The following is a 23,717-nucleotide window of genomic DNA, read 5'->3' as shown; positions in this document are numbered from 1 at the left end:
TTTCCCTTTTTTCTCAAATATTATTACTTTGATTGTAGTTAAGGCTAGGATTAGAGCTCCCTCGAGGGGGGGGGGCGTGCTGCTAGACTTTGAAAGGTTGACCCTGTCAGATACACATCTTGCAAATTAGTAAATTTGAAACCCTGTCAGATATCTTCAGATTCTAAAAAAGGGAACCTGACCAGTGGCATATTTAGTCTATGTGACCCCGGGGGTAGGGCTGCGACAAATCTAAAGGTGTCTTTTATTGTAGGCATCGGACAGGGAACATAATTGGATGTATCTACAAGTAAAATAGTTTGTATTTTTACCCGCGAATGAACTTATTCTTTTTGTGAATTTTTTTTGGAAAACTTTTCATCAAAGATGGAAGAAGAGGAAATATTCATAAAGGTAAGATATTCTTATTTTTTTAGTAGTAAATCATTGGTGCAAACATAGTATAAGAAAGCCGCGGCTGGAATATGTACAGCATTGTCTTTTCAGTTAATTGCTGTTCCATCTCTGTCTCCGAGCTTTATAAGAACATCAAGATGCTCAGTTTATTATTGGTAGATAGTTTTTGAAATTTTTCTCTTATTTTCCTTCATAAAAAATTTTTTTGTTGCTAGATATCTTCGAGTCTGTACCCAATAGAACACATTGGACACATTTTAGGGGTACTTGTGGAAACAATAGTTTTTCGCCAAAATTGAAATTATAAGAACTATATTCAAGATGACAACTTTCCTGTCAGTTTTAAATGATAAATTTTGAAGGTGCTGGCTTGAAATTTTCACAGTATTATCTTGACGTACTTTTTCATTGATTTCTAAAAAGATTTCACTGAAATATTATGAAGGCATTTCGAGGCACCTCATTAATTTTAGAGTTCTTTCAGCCCAGCCATTTTGTGCTTGTTTAAATTTCTTAGTGTTGATTTTTCCTTCACAATGATTTTATAATACAATTGTATTATCAAGGGCATATCATTAATGTCTAAAACGCACTGAAAAGTAAGTATTAACGACAAACCAATAAAATTTACCATTAAAGATGCTACATTACTGATTTCTTGATCAACAAATAGTCATCAAATACGACAGAGATAGAACAACAGAAATTCAGATGTTATCATTCCAGCCGCGGCTTTCTTATACTATGGTGCAAACATAATCGATGAACTTGACCAAACATTTAATTTTATTTTACAAATATCTTTCGAATATTCTTAGTAATATTACACTAACACTGCTTTAACTTTAGTTTGTTGCCCCATTTATATTCCTAAACAGAACGGGAAGTACTTTTCGAAAATGACACAATATGAGGAAATAGGCTTTGATTTTGGAATTCGAAAATTGCTAAGTATTTTTGTACTTTTGTAAATCCAGAAAATCAAGGATTGAAGTAGCAAATTCTGAGGATTAAATTTCATGCCAAGTTGTGGTCTAATGTGGTTCTATATAGATTGTAGCATTGAGGCTGATGTGTTTTCTCCAGTGCTGTTTACACTTTGAAATCTTTTTCCTCTCCAGTTGGAGGTAACTTGGCAAAAATTTTCCCACAGGATGGCTAATTCTGAAAACATATTTGGCGCATTTCCAGGATCCTTCCGCTGTTTTTTACAGGCATGCCGACGTAAATAACACAGAAAGTTCCTCAGACGGTGTTTTGTTTGTAAAGTTAGTATCAAGAGTCTCAAAGTAGTATCAAAAGTATCAAAAGTATCAAAATCTTTCTAAAAGGACCAAATCCTTCAGGATGATGAAGATAATTTATAGTATACACTTCAGGATCTATAACATAAAGGCAGTATTTTCACCCACCAAAGTCTCTGAAGTCTCAACGTTCGGAGGTCTGGTTTTATACCGTCCAAGTCTCTTGAACCCTATCAAAACTAATATCTAATGTCTAGCCACCCACGTTTTATTTACATCACCACCCACTAGTCGGCTCTTCATCTTTTAGATTAGGAAATAGGGAGGAATGTATTGTTTTCGTTATTTCACAAAGAGGACTTGACACTTCATCAAATTATCATTTACCCCTTCTTAAATCTGTCTGTATCTGATCTGAAACTTTCAAACTGAGTTTAATCAAAATTGACTTGAAATAGAATGCTGCTATCAGAGTTTTATTTTGTGGTTTTTAAATCTGAGGAGTTTAACTTACAGTAGTATTTTTTGTTATCATTGTATACATCATACAAACTATCCGTTTGTAGGTACAGTGGAGTAGATGGGACACCTTACCCCAATTTCAGCCTAACTGGAAAATTTTCCCCATTTTAAATTCAATGTGAAAAAATTACATTCCAAAACCATCCCGCTGAATTTTTTACCTAGGAAAAATATCATTTCTATCCCTATTGAGATTTCGATTAAAGTTTTCATCCCCAAGTTGATTTGAAAATGTTATCTTCGTTTAAGTGGACTTATTAATGAGGTTAAGTATCGATAGATAAATCACGACGACGGACGATTTTTTTTCAGCCTTCATTCGCGCCACAGCACTTTTCTACAGGCTGATCGGAAAGCAAGCTAGACTTACCCCGCAATGAAATCAACTTTGCTTCCAGAACGAATTTCCGCTTGATTTTCCGTTCTAGAAACAAAGCGGATATAATACACGGGATAAGTCTAGCTTACTTTCCGATCAGCCTGTAAAAAAGTGCCGTGGCGCGAATGAAGGCTAGAGAAAATTCGTCCATCGTCGTGATTTATCAATCGATATTTAACCTCACTATTAAGTACATATGTAGAAACTACCATATCGTGAAGGCTAGGCTACCTTTGCTAAACTTCCACTCTAGCCAGTCCACAGTTCAAAAGTAATATAAACTTATCTCAGACAACACCTGCTTAATTTACAGTAGCTCATTTTTCTCTTTCCACCTGTTATCTTCAATGGCTTCAATGGGTTTGTGGTCTACATACCATTGTGGTTTTTCTTTTCAAATCTAAAATCTGACCCTTCCGTTAAACTAACAAAATAGAACCGGTTCTTTTTTCCTCTTTATGCATACAAGCATGTATATATCAAATTTCAGCTTTCAGAGCTAATCATCTTATATCTCACCAACTTTTGTGTACCCTTCTACTTCTTAACTGGCTGTCAAACTGTAAACGTCAACTACACTAAATGTTATGAAAAACATCACGAGATTTTTATTTATGGGGCTCTTGTGTAACTGTTCCATTTTATGTTGATTTGGACTTTCATGTTTTCATTGCTTTCGATTTCTAAGGCATTGTTATGAAACGACATATAAGGAACAAACCCTTAGAAAAATCAAAGGTACTTCAGGATAGGACAAGGATCTTTAACTGGTTCTTAGTATAAAAGATTCAAGATAGGCTTCTGGACTTTGTTATTTCCTAAGGCATGATTCTATTTGGTTTCTCCATGTGATGCCAAGGATGGCATGGCAACAATTATGAATTTCATACAAAGGTTTACAAAAGGATAACGAATGAAAGTATAGGGGAAGTATCGAAGTATAGCCTCCTTCTAAATAATCTACATCGGCGAGACAAAAAAAGTTGTAAGTTTCGAATTTAACAGTGGATTTGAATTCGTTGGAAGAGGCCCCTCCAGCGGTTTGCGTGATGGCGTGATTGGGACTTTTTTCTTGCGTGATGGCGTGATTAGAGATGTTTTTTGGCGTGATGGCGTGATCAAAATTTTGGCGTGATGCGTGATAGGGCAAAAATTTGAGGTGTGATGCGTGATTTGGGCTATTTTTCGCTATTTTTTGCGTGATGACAAATTTTAGCGGTTTTTGTGATGCGTGATGGAGAAAATTTTTTTGCGTGATGGCGTGATTAGGGGTGCCGCTGGGAGGCCTCTTGGAATGATGTTGACAAGCGAATATCATCAAAATCAAAAACCAGAAAGTGTGTTGCCTATTCATGATATGCACCACTGCAATAACTTCACAAAATTACTTTTATGGACTTGTTTTTTTTACTGTATCAAAATCGTTATTTTAGACCTCCATCACTAATTGCAAGATAGCCATGAAACTTTTAAAGCTAGAAAGACGTCATTTGCAGAGTAGTTTAAGATAAGATTGGTCCTTCCATTTTTTAAGTTTAGAGATGTTTAGCATTAATAGGCTTACAGCAATATTGGTCTAAAGTTAGGAGTAGTAAATGATTCGATTTAGTCCCTCCAAGCAAAGATACAAAAAGTCATCTCAATTTTTTAGATGTTGCAGTTCAAATATAAACTTAAAACTTTTGATATGAGTGCTTTTAAGCCTTAAGATTGGGTTTAGTCAAAAATAATTGGAAATTCAAGAGTATTTGATGATTTGAGGGGTCATTTTCGATTTCTTAGAAAATGACATTTTCTCCATTAGCTTTATCTACTCTTATAATTTTGGGCGGTTTTGCTTGCGGTTTGTCTTTTGAATACACTATAAGACATTTTTACGGCAAAAAAACTCTTTTGAAGAGTGCCAGAGGATTAATTACAGTCCTGTTATTTTCGTACAGAAAATATGTTCTTAGTAAAGCTTTGGACTCATTTATCATATTTTACTCCGAAATACTCTGGGAAAAAACATTCAAAAACTTTCTAATAAGTCTATTAAGTAAATTTTATACTGATTCAACAGCGAAAAATGAGTGCCCGATGATTAAAATGGTCCTCATGAATCTTTTTCACTCATTATTAATTTTCTTTTCATTATTTTATTTTCTTTTGACTATTCAATAATTGAAGACCATTTTGATCTTTGAACACTCGCAAACTTTTTCTCAGCATTGGTCCAGATCGAAAGAGTACTATGTTGTAATGATTTTTGGAATATTTTATAAATCAAACGTTAATTTTGCAGTGTAAGCTGTAAATTTTAAATTTCTAAGGTGCTAGACCAAATTACTCATATCTCACTCATTTTTTGTCCTATTTTACTCCTGAAAAGGTATTTTGACTTCAGAAATGTCAAATATTGGCTTCAAATCAGAATTTTTAGAAATTACAAGAAAATGAGTAAAATATGAGCATAAAGTCAAAATGACCAAAATAATCATATTGCACTCCTAATTCATAAATTTGACCTTGCAGGACTTTTTGTATCACGATCAACTCCAATTCTGTGAATTTTCTAGTCCCGAATGACATTTGCACCGCAGTTATTAAGGATTTTGTAAAATTTGGGATTTTTGAATTTGAAATTTTGATACAGTCAAAAAAAAACATGTCCTTATGTTTTTGTTCCACCCAATACGTCGCTTTTTCTATTGTTTAAGTGACGTATTGGGTGGAAAATTTTAAAAGTTCTCAGAAAACTCTCCAGTGATGCATATCATGAATCGGAAGCTCTTAGAATCTGTGTTCGCGTTTATTGTTGACACAAAAGTGTTCGCATTAAGCAGGGCCGGCGAATCGGTTTTAAAAGTGAGGGGGCTAAATGATATAGTGACTAAGGAGGCCCCACCATGGTTGGGGCGGACGGGCCGAAAACTTTTTGAAATTATGGTACTCTACATTGGCCTAGAAGTGGTCTAAATTTGATTTTTGTAAAGTTATTTGAATGAAAAAATCAAAAAAGTTAAGCGTTTTTTCATACTGATAATCACCAAAGAATATACTACTATATAATAACAAAATGAAACCTTTAAGTAAATAAAACGGACTTTTACATGTTCAAAATTCATAAGTAAAAGTAGATTGAGAGTATGCTTTAACAGTGTATACAGTAACAAAAATTAAAATTTTCCAAAGTAATTAAAGCAATGCTCTCGAATCGACACAAACTCTCTACCAACTTCATCTAAATCAAGCTTATCCGTTAGATTTTTATATGGATATGGAGCAAAGAAAGATGGTTAAACCGTTTTGGCTTCATTGTTGAACGTAGCCAAGTCTTTTTTCTCACCCTCTCTTTCTCTCTCTCACCCCCCTAGCCCCCCCGGTTTCGCCGACCCTGCGTCATTAGGTAATAGGTTTCACTTCTTGCTTACTTTCTCGTCACGCATAGTCATCTTATGGTTTTCTCTTTTCTTGGTTTATGGTAAACTAACAATCAGTAATCTAAATACTTGTTTCGTTTTTAAATATTGACCATGGTAACAAGCATATTAGCTCGAATATTTGAGCAACCATTGATTAAATGATAATCGATTTGTTTGCTAGAATTTTACTCTCTCTTGAGTTCAAGTTGGATAAGAAGCAATGTTTTTTAGCTACGGGAACGAAGAGTAGTTTTACTCGAATCTCTTCGTCTATTCTATTCATTTAAGTGGATCCCAAATGGATTTGTTTCAACCATTTTCATATCTTAATGACTATTTACATTTCAAGCCTGATAATCTTGGAAAGTTTCGATGAAAAAGATTTGATGGGAATTGTTTAGAAGTATACTTCTTTATATATGATCAAACTATATGAGAGCATAAGGTTTTTATAGAGAAAATATCAAGAACTAGCTAAGAGCATTTAAGGCTCCGCAAACTCTAAAACACCCAAATTCTCAGTAAATGTCACAAAAATAATTACAAAGTTTTGGAAATTAAAAACATTTTAGAACATTTCTAGGCTTTAAACCTAAAAAGTCAAGAACATCCTAAGGATTCAAAAAGTTTTGGACATTCTTATGAAAAAAACGTGTACTAAGTTAGCTGGTGTGTTGTATCTTCTAGCCTACCAAAGTTCTTTTAGAAATTGAAGAAGAAGAGCAAACAAAATAGTATATTAAAAGCGTTCCTTCTGGCACAGCCATCAAAACGATATATACTCTGTTTTCAGCTTTTTGGTCTAATTTCCTAAGAAAATTGAATGTTTTCGAGTCTAAAAAGATTTTTAGAATGTTTTTAAATTTTTTGGGCACCAAAGGCTACGCTCTTTTATGTATTAAAATAGGAATGTATACAACGTCCGATTAACGTCTTTAAAAAACAACGCCAAAACAACATTGTGTCACAGAGCCTCTTTCTAGTCAAATTTCAATCGCAATAATGTTTTAGTTACATTTAGATTATAGAAAAAACGATCAATTTAGTATGGAAATGATAATCGTGGAACATGGATTATCGTAAAGGTCTTATTCTGTTATATATATTCGAGTTGTAGAAAGATTCAACATTCAAGCAATTCTAACGGGCGAAAATTTTCATAAATACAATTGACTCTCTCTAATTCGACATTCATGGTGGGACCAAAAACTTTCTTCGAATTAGAGAAAGATTCAAATTGCAGAGAATAATTTAAACTACTTTCCAGCTGAGTGGACTGAGTCGAGTTATAGAAAATCCACTGTATCTTGTAACTGTAACGAAGATAAATTTCTTGGGGCAGCAATTTCTACTTTTACGTAATCATCTCTGAAGGGTAGTAGATCTAGTTGATCTTTAACCACCATTTATCATTTTGGTTGATACAGTGTATACTGTTACAGAGTCATTACAACTTTTCAGATGAAAGACTACAGTACAAACAAACTTTTTTCTTCGTATCGCTTCAAGAGTGGTTTTATGTGCAGGTGTGAAAACATCAAATTTTCTTTTGTTTGTTTTCACTTGTTAATCCATTTCGAAACATCATACGTGCTCTCCTTCAACTATTGTTACAGGTGTCATTATGTCAACCAGGAACCCAAACCCCCGGTTTTGAATTTTATTTACAACTACATAATGTGTCTAAATAAGATGAGTCAGGGGGTTTTCTTTAACATTTTGATTGGTTCTAAAGTCTCTATGGCCAGTATTAAATTTCTCCGTTACTCTAAAATGAATGTTTAAAAAATGGTTATATTGCGCTTTCTTTCTACGAATTTGATCTTCTAAAAGTGTCAAAGCTGTTGATCTTTTTTTGTGTGCTGACAGAAACTTGACAAATTATTGAAAATCATCAGTTTGCATGGAATAAAGGAATTTTCTAAAGAAGAACACCCCCTTTTCACAGACCCGGTAGGATTTTTTCAGCCGGTTGGGGGGGATACAAATAAGGAGTGAAACTCAATGGGGATTGATATTTCCTTATTTTTATGGCTGGGGATTCCAATTCTTTTGTTTTCAAGTCAGAAAATTCACTGGGGATGGGAAAATTAGCATAATATTTTGCAGTGAGGATTGGTTTATTTGATTATTTTCAGTGGGGACAAAATTGGTGGATAATTTTCCACCAGGGACGATATTTTGGCCGATTTTTTCAGTGGGAAGGAGTCCCAGTGGGTCTGTGAGAAAGGGGTGTAGAAGACTTTTTAATTTTATTTAGTCTTGACTTCACACTCTGTTATGTCTAACAAATGTCTAAGAAAATCTTTCATTTGAAATACACTCACTCGAAGTAAAAGCATCTGAAAATCGCAATAAAGTGTGATAAGAGCTTTATGGTTTTTGATGAAGCTTGTTATTAGAAAATGGTATAACATATGCATTGCATAACAACTTTACTTTAATTTCAAAGAAGTTAGGTCGGTCGCGACTTGAGAAATAGTGAAGCTTCAGTTTAGCAATCATTCTATACCTAATAATAATAACCTAATGTCCTTTCTTTATCGAGCTTAAAGTAGTATGTTATCCTGTGTTATCAAGACTTCTTGGAGCATGATGGCGTGATGTTGAATTTGGAGTGAGGTATTTGACATTTTGATTTAAGGTGATCACATGATCATGATGTTGAGATTCGTTTGAGAGCTTTTCCTTTGCAAACTCCTCCACGCTGCTCACCTTTCAGGTATGTTTGTGTTACTATGAATTTGCTTTGCTCATGTTTTGCTTGGTGGTTGAATTTGAGTATGATATTTTTTGATGAAACTGGAAACTCTATCCTTCCTTTATCAAACTCAACATTACTCATATTAAGAAGGGACATGTATTTTCCTGTTTTGAGAGAGATTGTTTTGATTTCAATGACCTATTGGTGATAGAGTGGGATAAAGTTTGTTTACAATGTAAAAAATTGATCATTTTGGACAAGTATCTGTCATATACATTATCGTAAGGGTTTTGAAATGTTTGGTATAGAAAATGCTACAATTGTCAAGATTTTGTCAATTTAATTGAGTTTTGTATAATAAAAGTCATAAGTTTATTACTTTATTGGCACCGGTGTAATTTGAGCTTATGATTAGATAGCTTTGGAGCAATATTTGTGTTCATTTCCGATTAGTGACTAGGTGTGAAGTCATTGTAGGGCTTGTAGGGTGATGAATATTGAATTGATTTTCAATAATGTCCTTAATCCTTACAACAAAAGCTTTATGAAATGAAATGGATCTGAGATTACCTTGGTCGAGTGAGGTAAAAAGTTTAAAGCCATTGCATTACCAAGCGAACAGATGCAAGAATTTGTCGTCCTTCGAGACTCCTATCCGATCCCCTTTTAGTGAAACAGGTGTATGCGTAGACTCTTTCTACATACTCGATTTTATGGAGCGAATATTAAGAAACACTTTTAGGACTTTGGGCAACTTTGGGCAAATTTTTTGCCTTTTTCAAATTCAAATCTTAATTTGAATATTTTTTTTGTTTTTCGAACCTTCCTTTTTTTCTTTTCAAACGGTTGTTGGTCTTTCTCATTGCTATCTTCTTCTCAGAATTTTTTTATTATTATGAAACACTTAAGATTGACGTAAATCAAGCGCTTTTATTTATCACTCTTGTAAAGGAATCTTCCCCAAATCTTTTGAATGCATGAATTCTTTTGTTGTAGTTTTCAACGTCGTCCAATAATGTTGACAATACTTAAATTTCTAATTTTGATGGATATACTTTGATAATTTTTTACTACTCCTGTATCAAAATATATTAAAAATTTTGGTTATTTCCTCGTTTTCAGAAATTTGAAGTTCGGGTGAGAAAGTCGCTTTTAGGCTCTTTGTTAAATTCAATCGAATATTTCAATTCGGGAGGGATTTATAGACTTTCAGGCTATGTTATTAGCACTATTGGACCATTCTTGGATCCTCAGATCCTAAAGTCCTCTAAAGTCTAATATCAAAACTCAGAGTTAAAACTTTACCCTTCCACACCCCTGTCTCACAGCCCCGGTGGGGGGTTTTTCCTACTGAAATCCCAATGGGGATAGAAATTTTATTGTTCAAAGGTTAAAAGATCCAGTGAGGTGTGAGTGAGTGCAATTTTTTAAACATTGAATTTCGAGTGGGGATGAACTTAAAGTGAATTTTCCAGTGGGCTGAAATCCCAGGCTATTTTTCCACTGGGGACAAAGGTGGCACCGGGCCTGTGACACAGGGGTGTTCTTTCAACTTAAGTTAGAGCGCTTCCAAATAGTTCCAAGATTTCGTGAGAATTTTCAAATTTTCTCAAATATTATAACTTTGATTATAGGATATCACAAAGCTCTATTTGAAGAAATAAAGCAAAGTGAAAAGTGGCAACAAAAAAACGCACAGTAAAATTCCACAATGAATGGATCGACAGTCAATATTCCAACGACCTTATGGACTACAAGGGCCGCACCAAAGCCAAATTACTGTCAAACACCTGAAGATCCTGAGGCATGGACAATCATCTTGATGGTTATCTTAGCGTTTCTTTTGTTTGCCAGTATCTGTGGTAATTCCTTGGTTATCCTTGCCACAATGATGTCGAAACCATTACGTCAGAGAGTGACCGTTTATTTCATTGTCTCACTAGGTTAGTAGTTCAACTTGAATATGCTCAACTTTCATAATTCATACTACTATGCCTATTATGATTTCATAATCTTTCAACTTTTCCAAGTGAAAAACTGGTGATACGTTTCTTAGTGGTTTTATCTTTACGGGTGAGACAACCCTATCCCAAACGACCTGGAGAGAAACTTTATGTCCGCGTCTCTTAGACAGTTGGATAAACCAAAGGAAACAATAGCTAAATTGTTTGTAATTGGTTGTATTTATCAATTCATTCAGTGAGGATTACCGAAATTTTAGTTTAATTATATATTGAAGGTTCTGCATAATTTTCTAACGGGGAGAAAGAGATTTCCGATATATTTTTCACTCGATATTTTAATGGTAAATTGTTATATTGTTCATATCTTTCATGTTAACTTTATCATTATAGCAATTGCAGACTTGATGAATGCATCGGCAAAGATTCCCATTGAAATATCTTTCGAAATTCATTCGAAGAGGTTTTGTCACAGTCAAGGAGTATGTTACTGGTATCAGATCGCAGAAAACATTTCAACGATTGCAAGCATGTTGTGTCTCTTCTTTATCGCCATTGACAGGTAATAAGAAAAATGTTTTATCAAAGTTGGCTTAGGTTTTATTCGTGAAGGGGCAAGAGAAGATTTTGTAGTACATCATACAAACAACATTTGCCATAATAGTATTTCATCGGACCGAAATTTAAAACTGAAACATCACTATTATACTTTTTTCATCATGTTATAGAATGGTTAGAATCTAAAATTCAACGATCTTTTTGGGAGAAAGACTTCCGTACATTTTGACCTCTTTTCTTCACTTCATAATTAATATTTCACTTTGCGGTGGAGACAGGGATGTTTTACCATCCTTCGTTTCCCTTTATCAACTATAACAATGGAGCCATGGATACTAAGGAGTTACCACCCTTCTCGTCCCATCATCTATTAGGCAGCCTTTAGATGCAAGAGGTCATCAAAGAATAACCTCGTCTCTTCTTTTTAAGGTTTATCGCTATCAAGTATCCTTTCAAACACCAATCAATGTTTACAACCAGAAAAGTTCGTTTTATGGTATTTGGTATATGGATTTTTTCCTTTTGTTTCGCACTAAGTAACATCTTCCAATGGAAACATACCATATACTCAAAATCTACAATGGCAATAGACTGGAAAAAAGACAGAAGTTGTACTCATCAGAATCGTCTATTCTTCTCTGTTGGTTTTGGACTATACGCTGTATTACTTGTTATCATGACAATCACTTACTCAATGATATTAAGTATCGCTTTAACTCAAATAAGAGCTATCGAAGGTACAACGGTTGCAGCACCACGCTTGGATTCTATAGATCCCGCAGAAGCGGATAAAGAACGTGCGCAACGAATGCGTCGTAAAGAACTTAAAGCTACGAAATCAGTGGCTCTTGTTTACGTTTTCTACCTCATTTGTTGGTTCCCACTATTCGTCATCGTCAACATTCTCCAATACAATCAAACCCATTTCCGCAAGTTACGAGAATCGAACATGACTGTTTTCTTATTCATCTGGCACACTTTTGTTCAGATTCTACCTGCAGTTAATACAATGATCAACCCTATTATTTATTCATTTTCCAATAATCAATTCAAGAACGCCTTCAAATCCATTTACAGAAGAATGGTCAATAAATTTGATTCTGGCCACTTGGATTATTCGCAATCGCGAAGCAACCGAACACAGAGTGGAATCAGCCTTGCCAGCACTGCATACAGTCAATCATCGGTCGCAATGCAAAGAAAAAGTGATGTGAATGGGAATGGGCTTCCAAACAATGGATATGAGCCTAAAAGAAGATCTCAGAATGACCGGAGTGAGAAGAGAGAATGTTGAATCGAGTTTTTCTTTCCCTTGGAGGCGAGAAAAGCTTTATCATACAGACATAATTAGACCATGTTTTTTATCACAATGTCAATATCCCTCTTATGGGCTCTGACCATAATCAACAGATCGGTTATGAGATTTGAAGATAAAACTAGTATTTTGAATTCTTTCACACTTTAACAAAAGTTGTTTGTGGATTTATTCTATCAAGAGTAATTAGCGATTTATTTACAAAAATGACGTTAATAACCTTAAAAAGACGTTAATAAAATGTTATATTACCCTCTTTTACAAAAAGTGCTTAAAGTTTTAATTGTTAATAAACCAGCCGAGGCTGGAAGGTCAGCCAATAGAGCTTAGCTAGATGGCTTTAATAAGTGGGTTAACAGATGTAAGAGATGCACAGAAACAGAGTAGACTAAACACGTTGAATAATGTACAAAATGTGAAACATTTGATAACTTGATTTAAAATTATGTAAAACAAGCCTGAGAGCTCCTCCAACCCCCCCCCCCCACGAGAAGCTCAAAGTATACTTCTCTTTAGCATTGTCCATATAGTACGTACGCAAAGCTTTTCCATGACACCCCCTCCCCCCTTGTACGCAGAGAACAATAGAAATGACTTTGTTTAAACAATAGATGTACGCTTTTGCTAAACCCCCTCTCCCCCCTTCACTGTGTACGTACTATATGGATGGCCCCTCCAGTCTGGGTAAATAAATTTTGTAGTTTAGTACCGTCAAGTTACACAACATGCACACAACCATCTTGAAGACTTTGCTGGTCGCAAATGATAATCAAAAGCAAAACTTATAATTCATAACTATGTGGGGAAGCTCATTTTTCCCCCATTTTGCTTTAAACTCGCTTTTGATTGGTCTATGAATTTGGGCGATTGATTTACCGCCTTGGCGGAATAAATACACAACCATAATAAATAAATTCAACAGGGCAGCGGTGTAACAATTAATTTCAACTGGGAGTCCTCTCTTCTGTGCCAAGCACTGGCAGTGTTTTTTAAACTTTAAAACAATGTTAAATGAAGACCAGATTGATCTGTTTGTTATGGCTGTGCAAGTTGTGACGAGAGTGTGCATGTTGTGTAACTTGACGGCAGCCCGCTTTCTGCAAGTCTGATAAGAGATATCTATAAACTGTTATCGCCATTCATTCCATTCCATCATTCAGTCAAAATGTGCGCCAAGGTTAGAAAAGGTTATGATCAAATTCCAAAGACCATTTGTCATAATTTTGCAAGTCCAATAATAGGAGATGTGATGTCATCATTTGGTTCCCGTCATCTGATTTACGGTCAGCAGGTAGAGCTGGAGAGTCGGAAAGCTTTTCCGCTGCTTTGCTGGATTTCCACTGTCGACCTCTGCACGCTTTGTGTTTAAAAGTTTTCAAATCGAAGTAGAGAGCCGCATGCTAATGGAGAGTAAACCGAAAAAACCAGTTTATCCACGGTTTCTTCTCAATTTTAAAATTCGGATCAGTCCACACGAATTCCCTTTCAACAAGATGTATAGCTGCTTCTTAACAGAAAAATATTTTCGACTGACCGGCCGAACGACTCCCACTTTTTAAAATAGAAATAACGGGAACCAAACAGTTTTTTGCGATTCGCCTTTATCACAAACACGTCCAAGTCCAAAAAAGCACGATTGCATCCAGTCTTTATATCAAATTTATACAGTAGCTGTACTTTTGTAAACTTTATCAAGTTCCAATAACATTATAAAACCATCAATCCCCCTAGAGGCAAACACGAAAAATATGTTTTTATTGCAAAAACTATTAAAAAGCAGCAATAAAAAGTATCAGAAAATTCAACATAAACAAAAACTTGAGCAAACGGCTTTAAACCTTCAAAGGATGTAGAAAAAGAATCCCCTTGATGAAAATCATGTGTTTGATTTGCCGAGTTAAAAAATAAATGACAGAAATTGAAGCTTGCAACAGATTTACACTGGAAATACTTTGGTACAACACTGACTTATCACATCTGACTATCGCTTGAGCCGCCATCTTGAAACTACATATGATCTGTAAAAACAACGCACGCTAAAAGTACCCAAAAAGTTAACCCGATCGGAAGAAAGTTTAGAAATCAAAGTGAGATCGGAAAATCGGATTTTTTTTTTGCCGTCTTATGGTGGAAGAAGAAGAAGAGAATTTTACCTATTTGAATGCTCAGCTTAGGCTGACCAATTAATCTTTTTGTTTTAAACTTTTTTCAAATTGTCTACAAAAGATTGAACTATCTAAAAATTTTCTAAATTGGTGTATCAAGAATTATGGCTCTTTTTGTACGAAAATTTGGGATGAAAAATTGGTCAAAAGCCACTATTTTCAAGATTTCGAGACAAAGAAGATGTTAAAAAATTTTTTCAAAAATTTATTTTTTGTTTGGTTGAAGATACACCATCTAGTGCAAAAATATTTTCAAAATGTTTTTTTTTCGCCAAAAATAAGGTCCTCAAAGTTTTCATCAAATTTCTTCATTGCAATTTTTAAATTTTCAGATTCAGGAATAATTGGCTTAACAGAAAATGTATAACATGTCTTAGTTGTTTTGTTGGTTACATATGGCAAAAATGAGAATTTCACTATGGTCAGAGCTCTTAAAGAATGTCTAGATACGTATGTCTTTAAGATCGAGTTGGATATTCCTATGTGTGTGGTTGTTGTGTGGGTAATGCATCATTATTGACGCAAATAAAGTGGATACATTCAAGCTTTGGTCATAAAAAGGTTCTGCTCTGTGTATTCTCCTTACTCGTTGGTGACATAGCAATTGGAAACCAATAACACCGCATACACTTCTATGATATGGTGGGCTCGGTTGGACCTCTACCTGAGGAATCAAACTGGCTTAAATTTAATAATCACTGTCACAGGGGCATCGAGACAGAGGTGTACGACTACTTTATGAGAAATAGCAAAAATGAGAAAAGTAATGACTAGAAGGAGATGGAAGAGGTTTAACAAGTACCCCACTGTTTTGGGAGGTAGCCCAACAATGAATAAATAAACTTTGTTTCTAGTTTAGCGACCTAGTCGAATTTCTACGAATTTCTTGAATATTTTTAAATAGTTTCATTCATAATGGACTTTTCTTTTGGGAACAATTTCTTTATGGCTAAAGAATAACCTATATTTTCAATTTATTCCCTCTAATCGTTACTTAATATCTTCAGCTCGAAATGGAAACGAACTTAATCTTTTTAAATAATATTTTCAAGAAAAAAAACCCAAATAATTTTTTTCTCAGAATGTTGGCTAGTCATATTATTTTTACCTTACAATCTTACAACTTCTAAAGGAAATTTGCAATTTATGTTAATTTATTTGAACTAAATATTAGATATTAGAAGCTTAAAGAAAGAACAATATATTTTAACATCTCAAGCCAATCGTTGACTTAATTTCTTCAACATTAACCTCAAATTCCAAGTTTCTTCATCCTTTTTGGTTTTTCTCAAAATGTTTGATTGAAACATTATCAGATATGTATATATAAATTTTTAATCTTGGCTTTTACGAGACGAGGTGTTACAAATCGTAAATTTCAGTTTTTAGATATTTTCTTCTTGCTGGCAGAAATAAAGAATCGAAATCATGAATATGCTGTTAAAAAATCTTCATCTTGTGTTCTGGAAAATAGAATATGGAGGTTTACTTGATTTAAAAAATAAACATTTGAGACCCAGGAGAGGCATTGAGAATCTAACATTGGCAAATTCAAACTTCAGTCGAATCTATCACGATACAAGCACAGTTCACCCACAAGCTATTGATTTTTGTGATAACCAATTACTTCAAACATCGACTAAGAGTATTTTTTATGTTCTTTTCATGGTGTTTTTATTGGTTTCAAGTATCCTTGGCAACGTTCTAGTTGTCTTGGCAACCAGCTTATCCGGGAAGTTGAGGAGGCGACCGACAAACTATTTCATTGTGTCACTGGGTAAATTATAATTACATTTTGTTGTGCCAGGATCGTGAAGAATTATGAAATTTCCTTGAATTCTTTGCCTTCTTTTATGAGCTCTGCAAACCTTAAGGTAAGGCTCTTTAGCATGGGCCCCGGCGGGCCATTACAAGTAGGGGGCTCGAGTATTTTGGGGTAAAATTGTCGCGTCGAAGAAAATATTTCACTTTTTACACCCTCAAAACACCCTTAAACGTTATCTAATAGGGAAGAAAACAGTTATTGCTGATAGTCAGCGTGAAAAAAAGTTCCAATACTTTTGCAATCACAGCTTTTATGTCGCATGGTGTGAGACACTTACTGTACTTCCCTCCCTATTGCAGCATTTTCGGATGTTTTAATGGCGATGGTGGCGATTCCCTTCAACATTTCTACACAGTTGCACCAGTTTCTGTTCTGCCACAGTATCAGTGCTTGCTACTGGTGGTTGCTTGGTGAATCAACATCGACAGTTGCAAGTATACTTAACCTCTTCTTCATTGCCCTTGACCGGTAAGTATTAACCTACCAACCAAACCAAAGTCAATTTTTTAAATATGTGCACTGCCCGGGGGTAATAGGTTTGCGAGGTGACGGGTATGTCCGAGCCAAAAATCGAAAATAGACCCTTAGAGAGTGAAAATTGGCGTTTTTTGGACCCTTAGAGAGACTTTTCTCAAAATTTTTGTAAATTTTCGCTCGTTTTTTCTTCAAATTTTTGAAAATCATGAACCTTTGAGAGAGGAAATTTCTACTTTTTGTGAATTTTATAATAACAAATAATAAGAAAGCTTTACAGGTTTGCAGGCCACCGCATGGGCCTCTATAAACCGCTCGTACTTTTTACAATGATCTTTTTGAAGTAGAGTTTTTTTCGCGGGCTCCCCCGGACTTTCCATTTTGTGTTGTCTTCCTTGATTTTAGCATTCATTTTTTCGGCTTCCTTACACCATTCTTTAATTATCTGTCTTTCATTTTTGGTCAAATCCTCTGTCACTCGGTAAGGAAAGCCTTTTTCTTTTGTTATTGCTTGCAACACTGTGTTCTTGTCCTCTTCGTTCGTAAATGTGACTTTAATTGGTCGGTATCTCGCTTTATCTTCTCTTTCTTTCGTAAATTTCCCGATCCGCTGCGTCTCGGTAATCTTTATATTCCTCAGATGGAGCCGCCGACCAATAATTTTGTCATGGATAAATTCTTCGTCCTCGATTTTTGTTTCTTCTTCAGTTTCATCTGTCGATTCATCAATCCCATGAAAAATTAGGTTGCGTGCTGTAGATCGAATCAGCTGCTCCTCCTGCTTTTCTTTTCGAATCGCATCTCCAATGTTTTTCTCGATGTGTTTGGATGTGATTTTAGCGTAGCTCATTGGTGGTCTTTTCTCTTCTTTCTTTTCGACGATGCTTTCAATCTTCTTTTCAAGCGTGGTTATTCTGGTGTCGATAGTTTCTTTCATTTCGTTGACCATAACATTGACGTCTTGTGCTTTCAAATGGTTTATTTCTTCGTCCTGCCTTTTCATTATATTCTCACAGGCTTTGATTTCGTTTTTGAATCCTTCAATTTTTGATGTTTCATTTGAATTATACCTTTCCATTACCTGTGGTGCGATTTTGGTACAGTTTTGACACTGGAAACTTCTTGATTTGTATGACAAGCATATCTGGATCTGGTAAAGTGGCAGTTCTGTACAAAGATAATGGACTAAACGGTGGCACTTCCTGCATTGTAGGGTATCTTTTAGTGCGTTTTCTTCATTTATGATGCACTTTGACGGGCTGCAAAAGTCGTTTATTGATGGTGATTTTTGATTATTTTCTTGAATTTTTTCCGCCATCTTTGTGCATTTTTCAGACGACAACCGTTCAGTTTTGTATTTAACGTCAATTTTGAGCCCTTACAAAGACTTTATTTGCTTTTTAATGGTTTTTGTACCCATTTGAGAGATTTCGAGGTTGTGAAAAAGGGACCCTTATGGCTCGCGCTTACCCGGCACCCATTTTGCCTAAGTGCCCCCCCCCCCGGTTAGCACTGTTATTTACTTCCATTTGGAAACCATGTATATGCGTAATTAGTCATATTCCCTCGATATATCACCAAAACTAGGTTTGTTCAGACCTGTGACAATCTGCTAAATCCTTCAAAGTATGTAGTTTCAAAGAAATTAATCAGTTAATAAATAAATTACACGAATATTACTGCTACTAGTCATTTTATTAACACGAATTAAAACCAGCCGTGGTGTCCTTGAAAAAGCAAATAAAATTCGTGTTAATTTTTTGCGTGTTAATTTCAAGGCCGTTGAATACTTGCTTAGTAATATTCGTGTAATAAAGTACCTAGAGTCAGTTCTTTGTTCTGTCACGCCCATAGATTTATAAAGCCCGAAGGGCTAGATGGCGTGCTTTAAGCTCTACCGAGCAAAAAAAAGTGGATATTGTAAAAAATATTACTGCTTTTGTTTTCGAAAACATGCGAAGCTTCGGATTGGTCAAGCGCTGAAATTCTATTGTAATGTCACGTGACTTAGGTAGGATTTCCTATCTAGCCTCGGCACACTTTTCAGCAAAAGAACTCTATCTAGCCCTTCGGGCTTTATAAATCTATGGTCACAACTCTAGGTTTCATGCCTTCCTAGTTTTACTATTTTTCTTTTATAGATTTGTCGCAATACGTTATCCATACAAATACCGTGAGATGTTTTCATATCGACGTGTTCGATGGATGCTTTTTTGTCTATGGTCATTTGCTCTTGTTTATCCTATCACTGGTATACTTCCCTGGTCAAACATCCCATCACAAAAGGGCAGTCATTTCACTATATCGAATGTAAACTATGTGTGTGCTAATTATAACCGATCATTCTTTGCTGTCTCTTTCTTAGGAATCTACATCATTCCTTTGGTGGTCATGTCCTTCACTTACTGCATGATCCTACAAATTGCTTTAACGCAGATCAGAGCAATCCAGAGAACTCAAGTGAGCTTAAGATCGGTTGACCCACAACAAAGTACACGCAGTGATGATTCAAGCATGACAACAAACAACACATCTAGCCGACGAAGAAAGGAGCTTCATGCAACAAAATCAGTGGCCATAGTCTATTCAGCATTTCTAATATGTTGGTTTCCAGTCTGTGTAGTTAATATCATTTTACTTTTTGATGTTGGATATTTCCCGAGACTTTTAATGAGTAACAAAACAATGTTTCTTTTTGTTTGGTATGGTTTAATTCAGATTCTCCCAATGATCAATACTATGGTAAACCCGATAATCTACTCGTTCTCTAATAAACAATTCCGAAACGGATTCAGGTCTGTCTATCAACGCCTAAAAGGTGAAACCCGATTTACAGAATACACGAATCCCGATTTTCGTGATATCTCAAGACGACGTACAATTCGTAAAAGTCAACCTGAGATGTCTCAAGATGATATTTCTTTGAACTCTTCAAATTCTGAAAATTGTTTTCAACAACAGCCAGTCACGTTCGAAGTAGAATTTAATCAACATTGTTGCTTAGATGGAGATATCAGAATGATATCGGATAAAATAATATGGAAACCAGACTAAAGGAAGATTTATATCCTACTCAGCTGACACGTCAAAAAAACTTTTCATCCATTCAACGTTACAGATACTGTACTAAATACATTTATTTTGAAAGAGAAAAACATCGAAATATTATGTGCCACCCGACAGCCGGTTGGTCTGTAGACAATCAAAAAGAAAAGTAAGCAAACTTGATTTCATTAACTTCTTATTTCGTACGTGATGAATGTCTGAATACTAGAGCTTTCAAACCTTTATCGGATTACAAAGTTTAGCATCCCAGGTGCAAAGATGGATTTGTGTAGATCAGATTAGATATACCTAAACTATTTTTTATATAACTGTACTAAAAACAGGATAGTGTATTCAATTTGGTATTACTTTGCAATATCATAATTGTTTTGACATCGCAAAGATTAAAAATTCAAATGTAAGAATATTATATACCACCAACACTATGGATTTTGTTTATAAAGCTGCTACTTTTTATAACATGTTGGCATGACATGACTGCGTGTCGGAAAACTATACTTTCGATAATAAAGTCTTACAGGAAAGAATTTCAATTCGTGGATGCGTAGAGGATTTCAAAGCTCTGTCAAGAAACATTTGACTTCCGTGTAAGGAACACAGATCACAAGTAACACCATTCTAACACTTTCTGACGTTGGCAACTTTGATTTTGTTTGCTTTGGATACTTTGCGAATCACTATGGACATTAAGACCTTATCAATCATCGCGGGAAAAAATATTTTTTTGTATTTTCGAAACGTTTCTTGTTATTTCTTATCATGTTACCGAATACAATTCCCTGACTTCTTACTGAACTAAGGAAGTTTGAGATTCTCAGCTTTGTCAATATACTGTACGTGATAAGTTAGTCATTGTATCAAAAAAGCTACATCCCAGCCTCTGGACTCAGTGGAATCAGACTTGGATATCTTGGAGGCTGGGGGTTGAAAGTATTTTCAATTTAAGAATTGACTCTAAGAATTGTGATCAGTGTGAAAGTAAAATCAGCCACTAGATTTCGAAAAATAAAATTTCTCAAAAACAAAATTTCCATCCGTTATGGATGAAATTCACAATTTAGATGATGCGGCATACTTAGAGTATCAGTTAGGTTTAACCAAAATTTAATAGGAAGAGACCCATCGATTTTGCCAAAATATGATAGTAATATAGAAGATAGCTTTAACTTACAACAACCAAATTCATAATAATCTATTCCCATTGAAGATCACATGAATTGGCAAAATTGCCAATCATAACCATCCACAAATCAATGAAACCCCCTTCTCACAGATCCGGTAGAATTGTTTCAGCCAGTAGGGGTAAAAATAACGGACTAAAACTCGATGGGGATTAATATTCCAATGCTTTAATGGCTGGGGATTCGAATTTCATTACTTTTAAGCCAGAAAATTCAATGGGGATCGAAAAAATAGCACAATATTTTGCAGTGAGGACTTGCCTATCTGATTATTTTCAGCGGGGTCAAAATTAGATTATAATTGTCCCCAGGGGACGATAATTTGGCCAATTTTTCCAGTCGAAAGGGGTCCCAGTATGTCTGTGAGAAAGGGGTGTTGAATGAAGTGAAGTCTCAGTTGGTACTCAGTATTCAGAAGTCTTTACTAAAACAACCAAGCCCTCATTTCAGCAATGGGAAGAAAAGAACTCTTTACTAAAATACCATTCCAAGCCCTCACTTCAGCAATGGGGAGATGGTTTAAAGAACTCTTAGCATTATTTTGGTGAAGCTATCTTTTAGCTGAACGATTTTGGTTTACAATGAAGTAAGATTGATTTTTGAAAATAATATTGCTTAGAGACGACAATGCCATCGTCCGACGAAAACATACACAGAGTTTACATCAATCAGGGTGGTTTATTGAAAAAGATTACGGCGGTAAATGAAATGTCAGGGAAAACCGTAAAAATCACTGCCACTGCTTACTCCGTTTTCAAATTTATCCCGCCTCCTAATTTATTCCCTTTTTAGTGACCTTGTGTAGACGATAGGATCGCCTATGCTTAAAGGTGTTTGCTGACAAAGAATGTACAACTAGAGTAAGTGACGTAACTGAGATGTGTCATCTCTATTCTTGAAATCTATTCTGGGGTTAATAGAATGACCCCATTACTGTTTTTTTGATTTGATTATCGTCTCTAATTAGATACCTCGGTCATTATAAGTAATCAGAAGTTGTATGGATTACACTACGGCAAGGAAAACGGGAATACAAGAAAGCTTATTGAAGAATGAAGATGAAAGAGAATCTAAACTTCCGTAAGGATTAACAAGTTGAGTATAAATATGGGACACAGATAGCTGATACTCATACATAAACAACTCTGATCAACAATAAGCAAGAATCAAGCTATGAAGACTTCAACTATTCTGCTATTAATTGCCTTTTCGGCTTATGTTTGTGCTGAGCCGATGCTCAGAGGAGCTCTTAAAGAGGCAAGACAAGGCTTCAAATCTGCCAAGAAGGGATTCAGAGAAGACAGAGCTCAAGAACGATCTGACAGACAGGCAATTCGATCAGGATTTAGAAGAGCAAATAAAGAAATCAATGAAGGAAAGAAAGGCGCCATTGCAGAAGCAAAAGGTGAAGGAGAAAAAAAATCTCCTGAAGTAAGAACTGCTGTCAAACAAATCAGAGGAGAAGCCCAAGCTGCAAGAGAAGAAATCAGAAAAAGCAGAGCTGAAGGAATGCAAGGACACCGAGAAGGACGTGCAGAAGCAAGAACTGCCAGACAGGGAGTCAAAGGTGAAATGAAGGCTGGAATTCGCAAGATGATGGAAGAACGAAAAAAAAGCAAAATGGCAAAACGTGCTGAGGGACAAGCTAATAGAAAACAAAAACAGGAAAAGATGGCTGAGCGAAAAGCCAAAAGAGAAGAAAGAGCCACCAAGAAAGCTGCCAAGAAAGAAAAGATGGAAGCCAGAGTAGCCGCCAGAGCAGCCAGAGCAGCCGCCAAAGCAGCCAGAGCAGCCAAAGTCGCCGAAAGAGAAGCCAAGCGTGAAGCAGCCCGTGCCGCCAGAGCAGAAAGGAGAGCAGCTCGAGGTGTTGTTATCGAACCAATAGTCGTCCAACCAATGTAAATGTAATGATTGTTGGCTACTGAAATTCTTTAGTGCAATGTTACTTCGTTTTAACACAATCTTGAGAACTTTAAAAACTTTTATTTCGAGTAATTTAATACATCCAAAATCTTATTTTTCAATACTCGTCCCGTCTCTCTATTCGCTTTTAGTTTATGCGTGAACAGAATGCACTTGATATCTTTTACTTTTCCTCTTGATTTTCTTTTATCTCTAAACATTTCAGCATTTATGCACTACGAGTTTTTTTGTAACTTTGACATATTTACCAACCAATAAAGAAAAATGAAATATTTATTATGAAAAAACTGTTGTTTTATTTTTATGTGTATCTACCGCTCTTGTGACCTGAGCTTTTCATCCCGGAAGCTGTTATGTAATTTTTTACTTTCTTGCGTGGGATACTTTTAAGGGTAGACTATGCTATAGTCTAAGACGAATCACTATCTAAGAGAAAAGCCCAAATTCGCAAACTGTTTTCTTTGCCGAAAAGAGTTTACAGTCGGTAGAGTTGCCAGTCTTTTCTTCGAAACTCTCCCGCCGATTTTTTTCCGTATACCGCTATAACGCCATACCGCCATATTTTCCCACCTTTACTATCACTGTAACGGACGATAACAT

At 35.4% G+C, this 23,717-nt stretch overlaps 3 protein-coding genes across 3 annotated transcripts; all 3 read left to right on the top strand.

Moving 5' to 3' along the window:
- Positions 1 to 10,274: 10,274 nt before the first annotated feature.
- On the top strand, positions 10,275 to 12,729 carry LOC136818876 (adenosine receptor A2b-like). Its single transcript, XM_067075104.1, has 3 exons — positions 10,275 to 10,592; positions 11,004 to 11,172; positions 11,598 to 12,729. Exons 1-3 carry the CDS (start codon positions 10,361 to 10,363, stop codon positions 12,460 to 12,462), a joined length of 1,266 nt encoding a protein of 421 aa, XP_066931205.1. The 5' UTR covers positions 10,275 to 10,360; the 3' UTR covers positions 12,463 to 12,729.
- Positions 12,730 to 16,063: 3,334 nt separating this feature from the next.
- On the top strand, positions 16,064 to 20,002 carry LOC136818894 (adenosine receptor A2b-like). Its single transcript, XM_067075133.1, has 3 exons — positions 16,064 to 16,425; positions 16,773 to 16,941; positions 19,089 to 20,002. Exons 1-3 carry the CDS (start codon positions 16,077 to 16,079, stop codon positions 19,999 to 20,001), a joined length of 1,431 nt encoding a protein of 476 aa, XP_066931234.1. The 5' UTR covers positions 16,064 to 16,076; the 3' UTR covers position 20,002.
- A 2,425-nt stretch (positions 20,003 to 22,427) lies between these two features.
- LOC136818910 (tol-Pal system protein TolA-like) lies at positions 22,428 to 23,096 on the top strand. Its single transcript, XM_067075151.1, has one exon. It carries the CDS (start codon positions 22,428 to 22,430, stop codon positions 23,094 to 23,096), a length of 669 nt encoding a protein of 222 aa, XP_066931252.1.
- Positions 23,097 to 23,717: the final 621 nt, after the last annotated feature.

This window comes from Clytia hemisphaerica, unplaced genomic scaffold (genome assembly GCF_902728285.1).
Source record: "Clytia hemisphaerica strain Z4C2 unplaced genomic scaffold, Clytia hemisphaerica genome assembly, whole genome shotgun sequence".
Classification (NCBI taxonomy): Eukaryota; Metazoa; Cnidaria; class Hydrozoa; order Leptothecata; family Clytiidae; genus Clytia; species Clytia hemisphaerica.
This window is presented reverse-complemented; position numbering and strand designations above follow the sequence as displayed.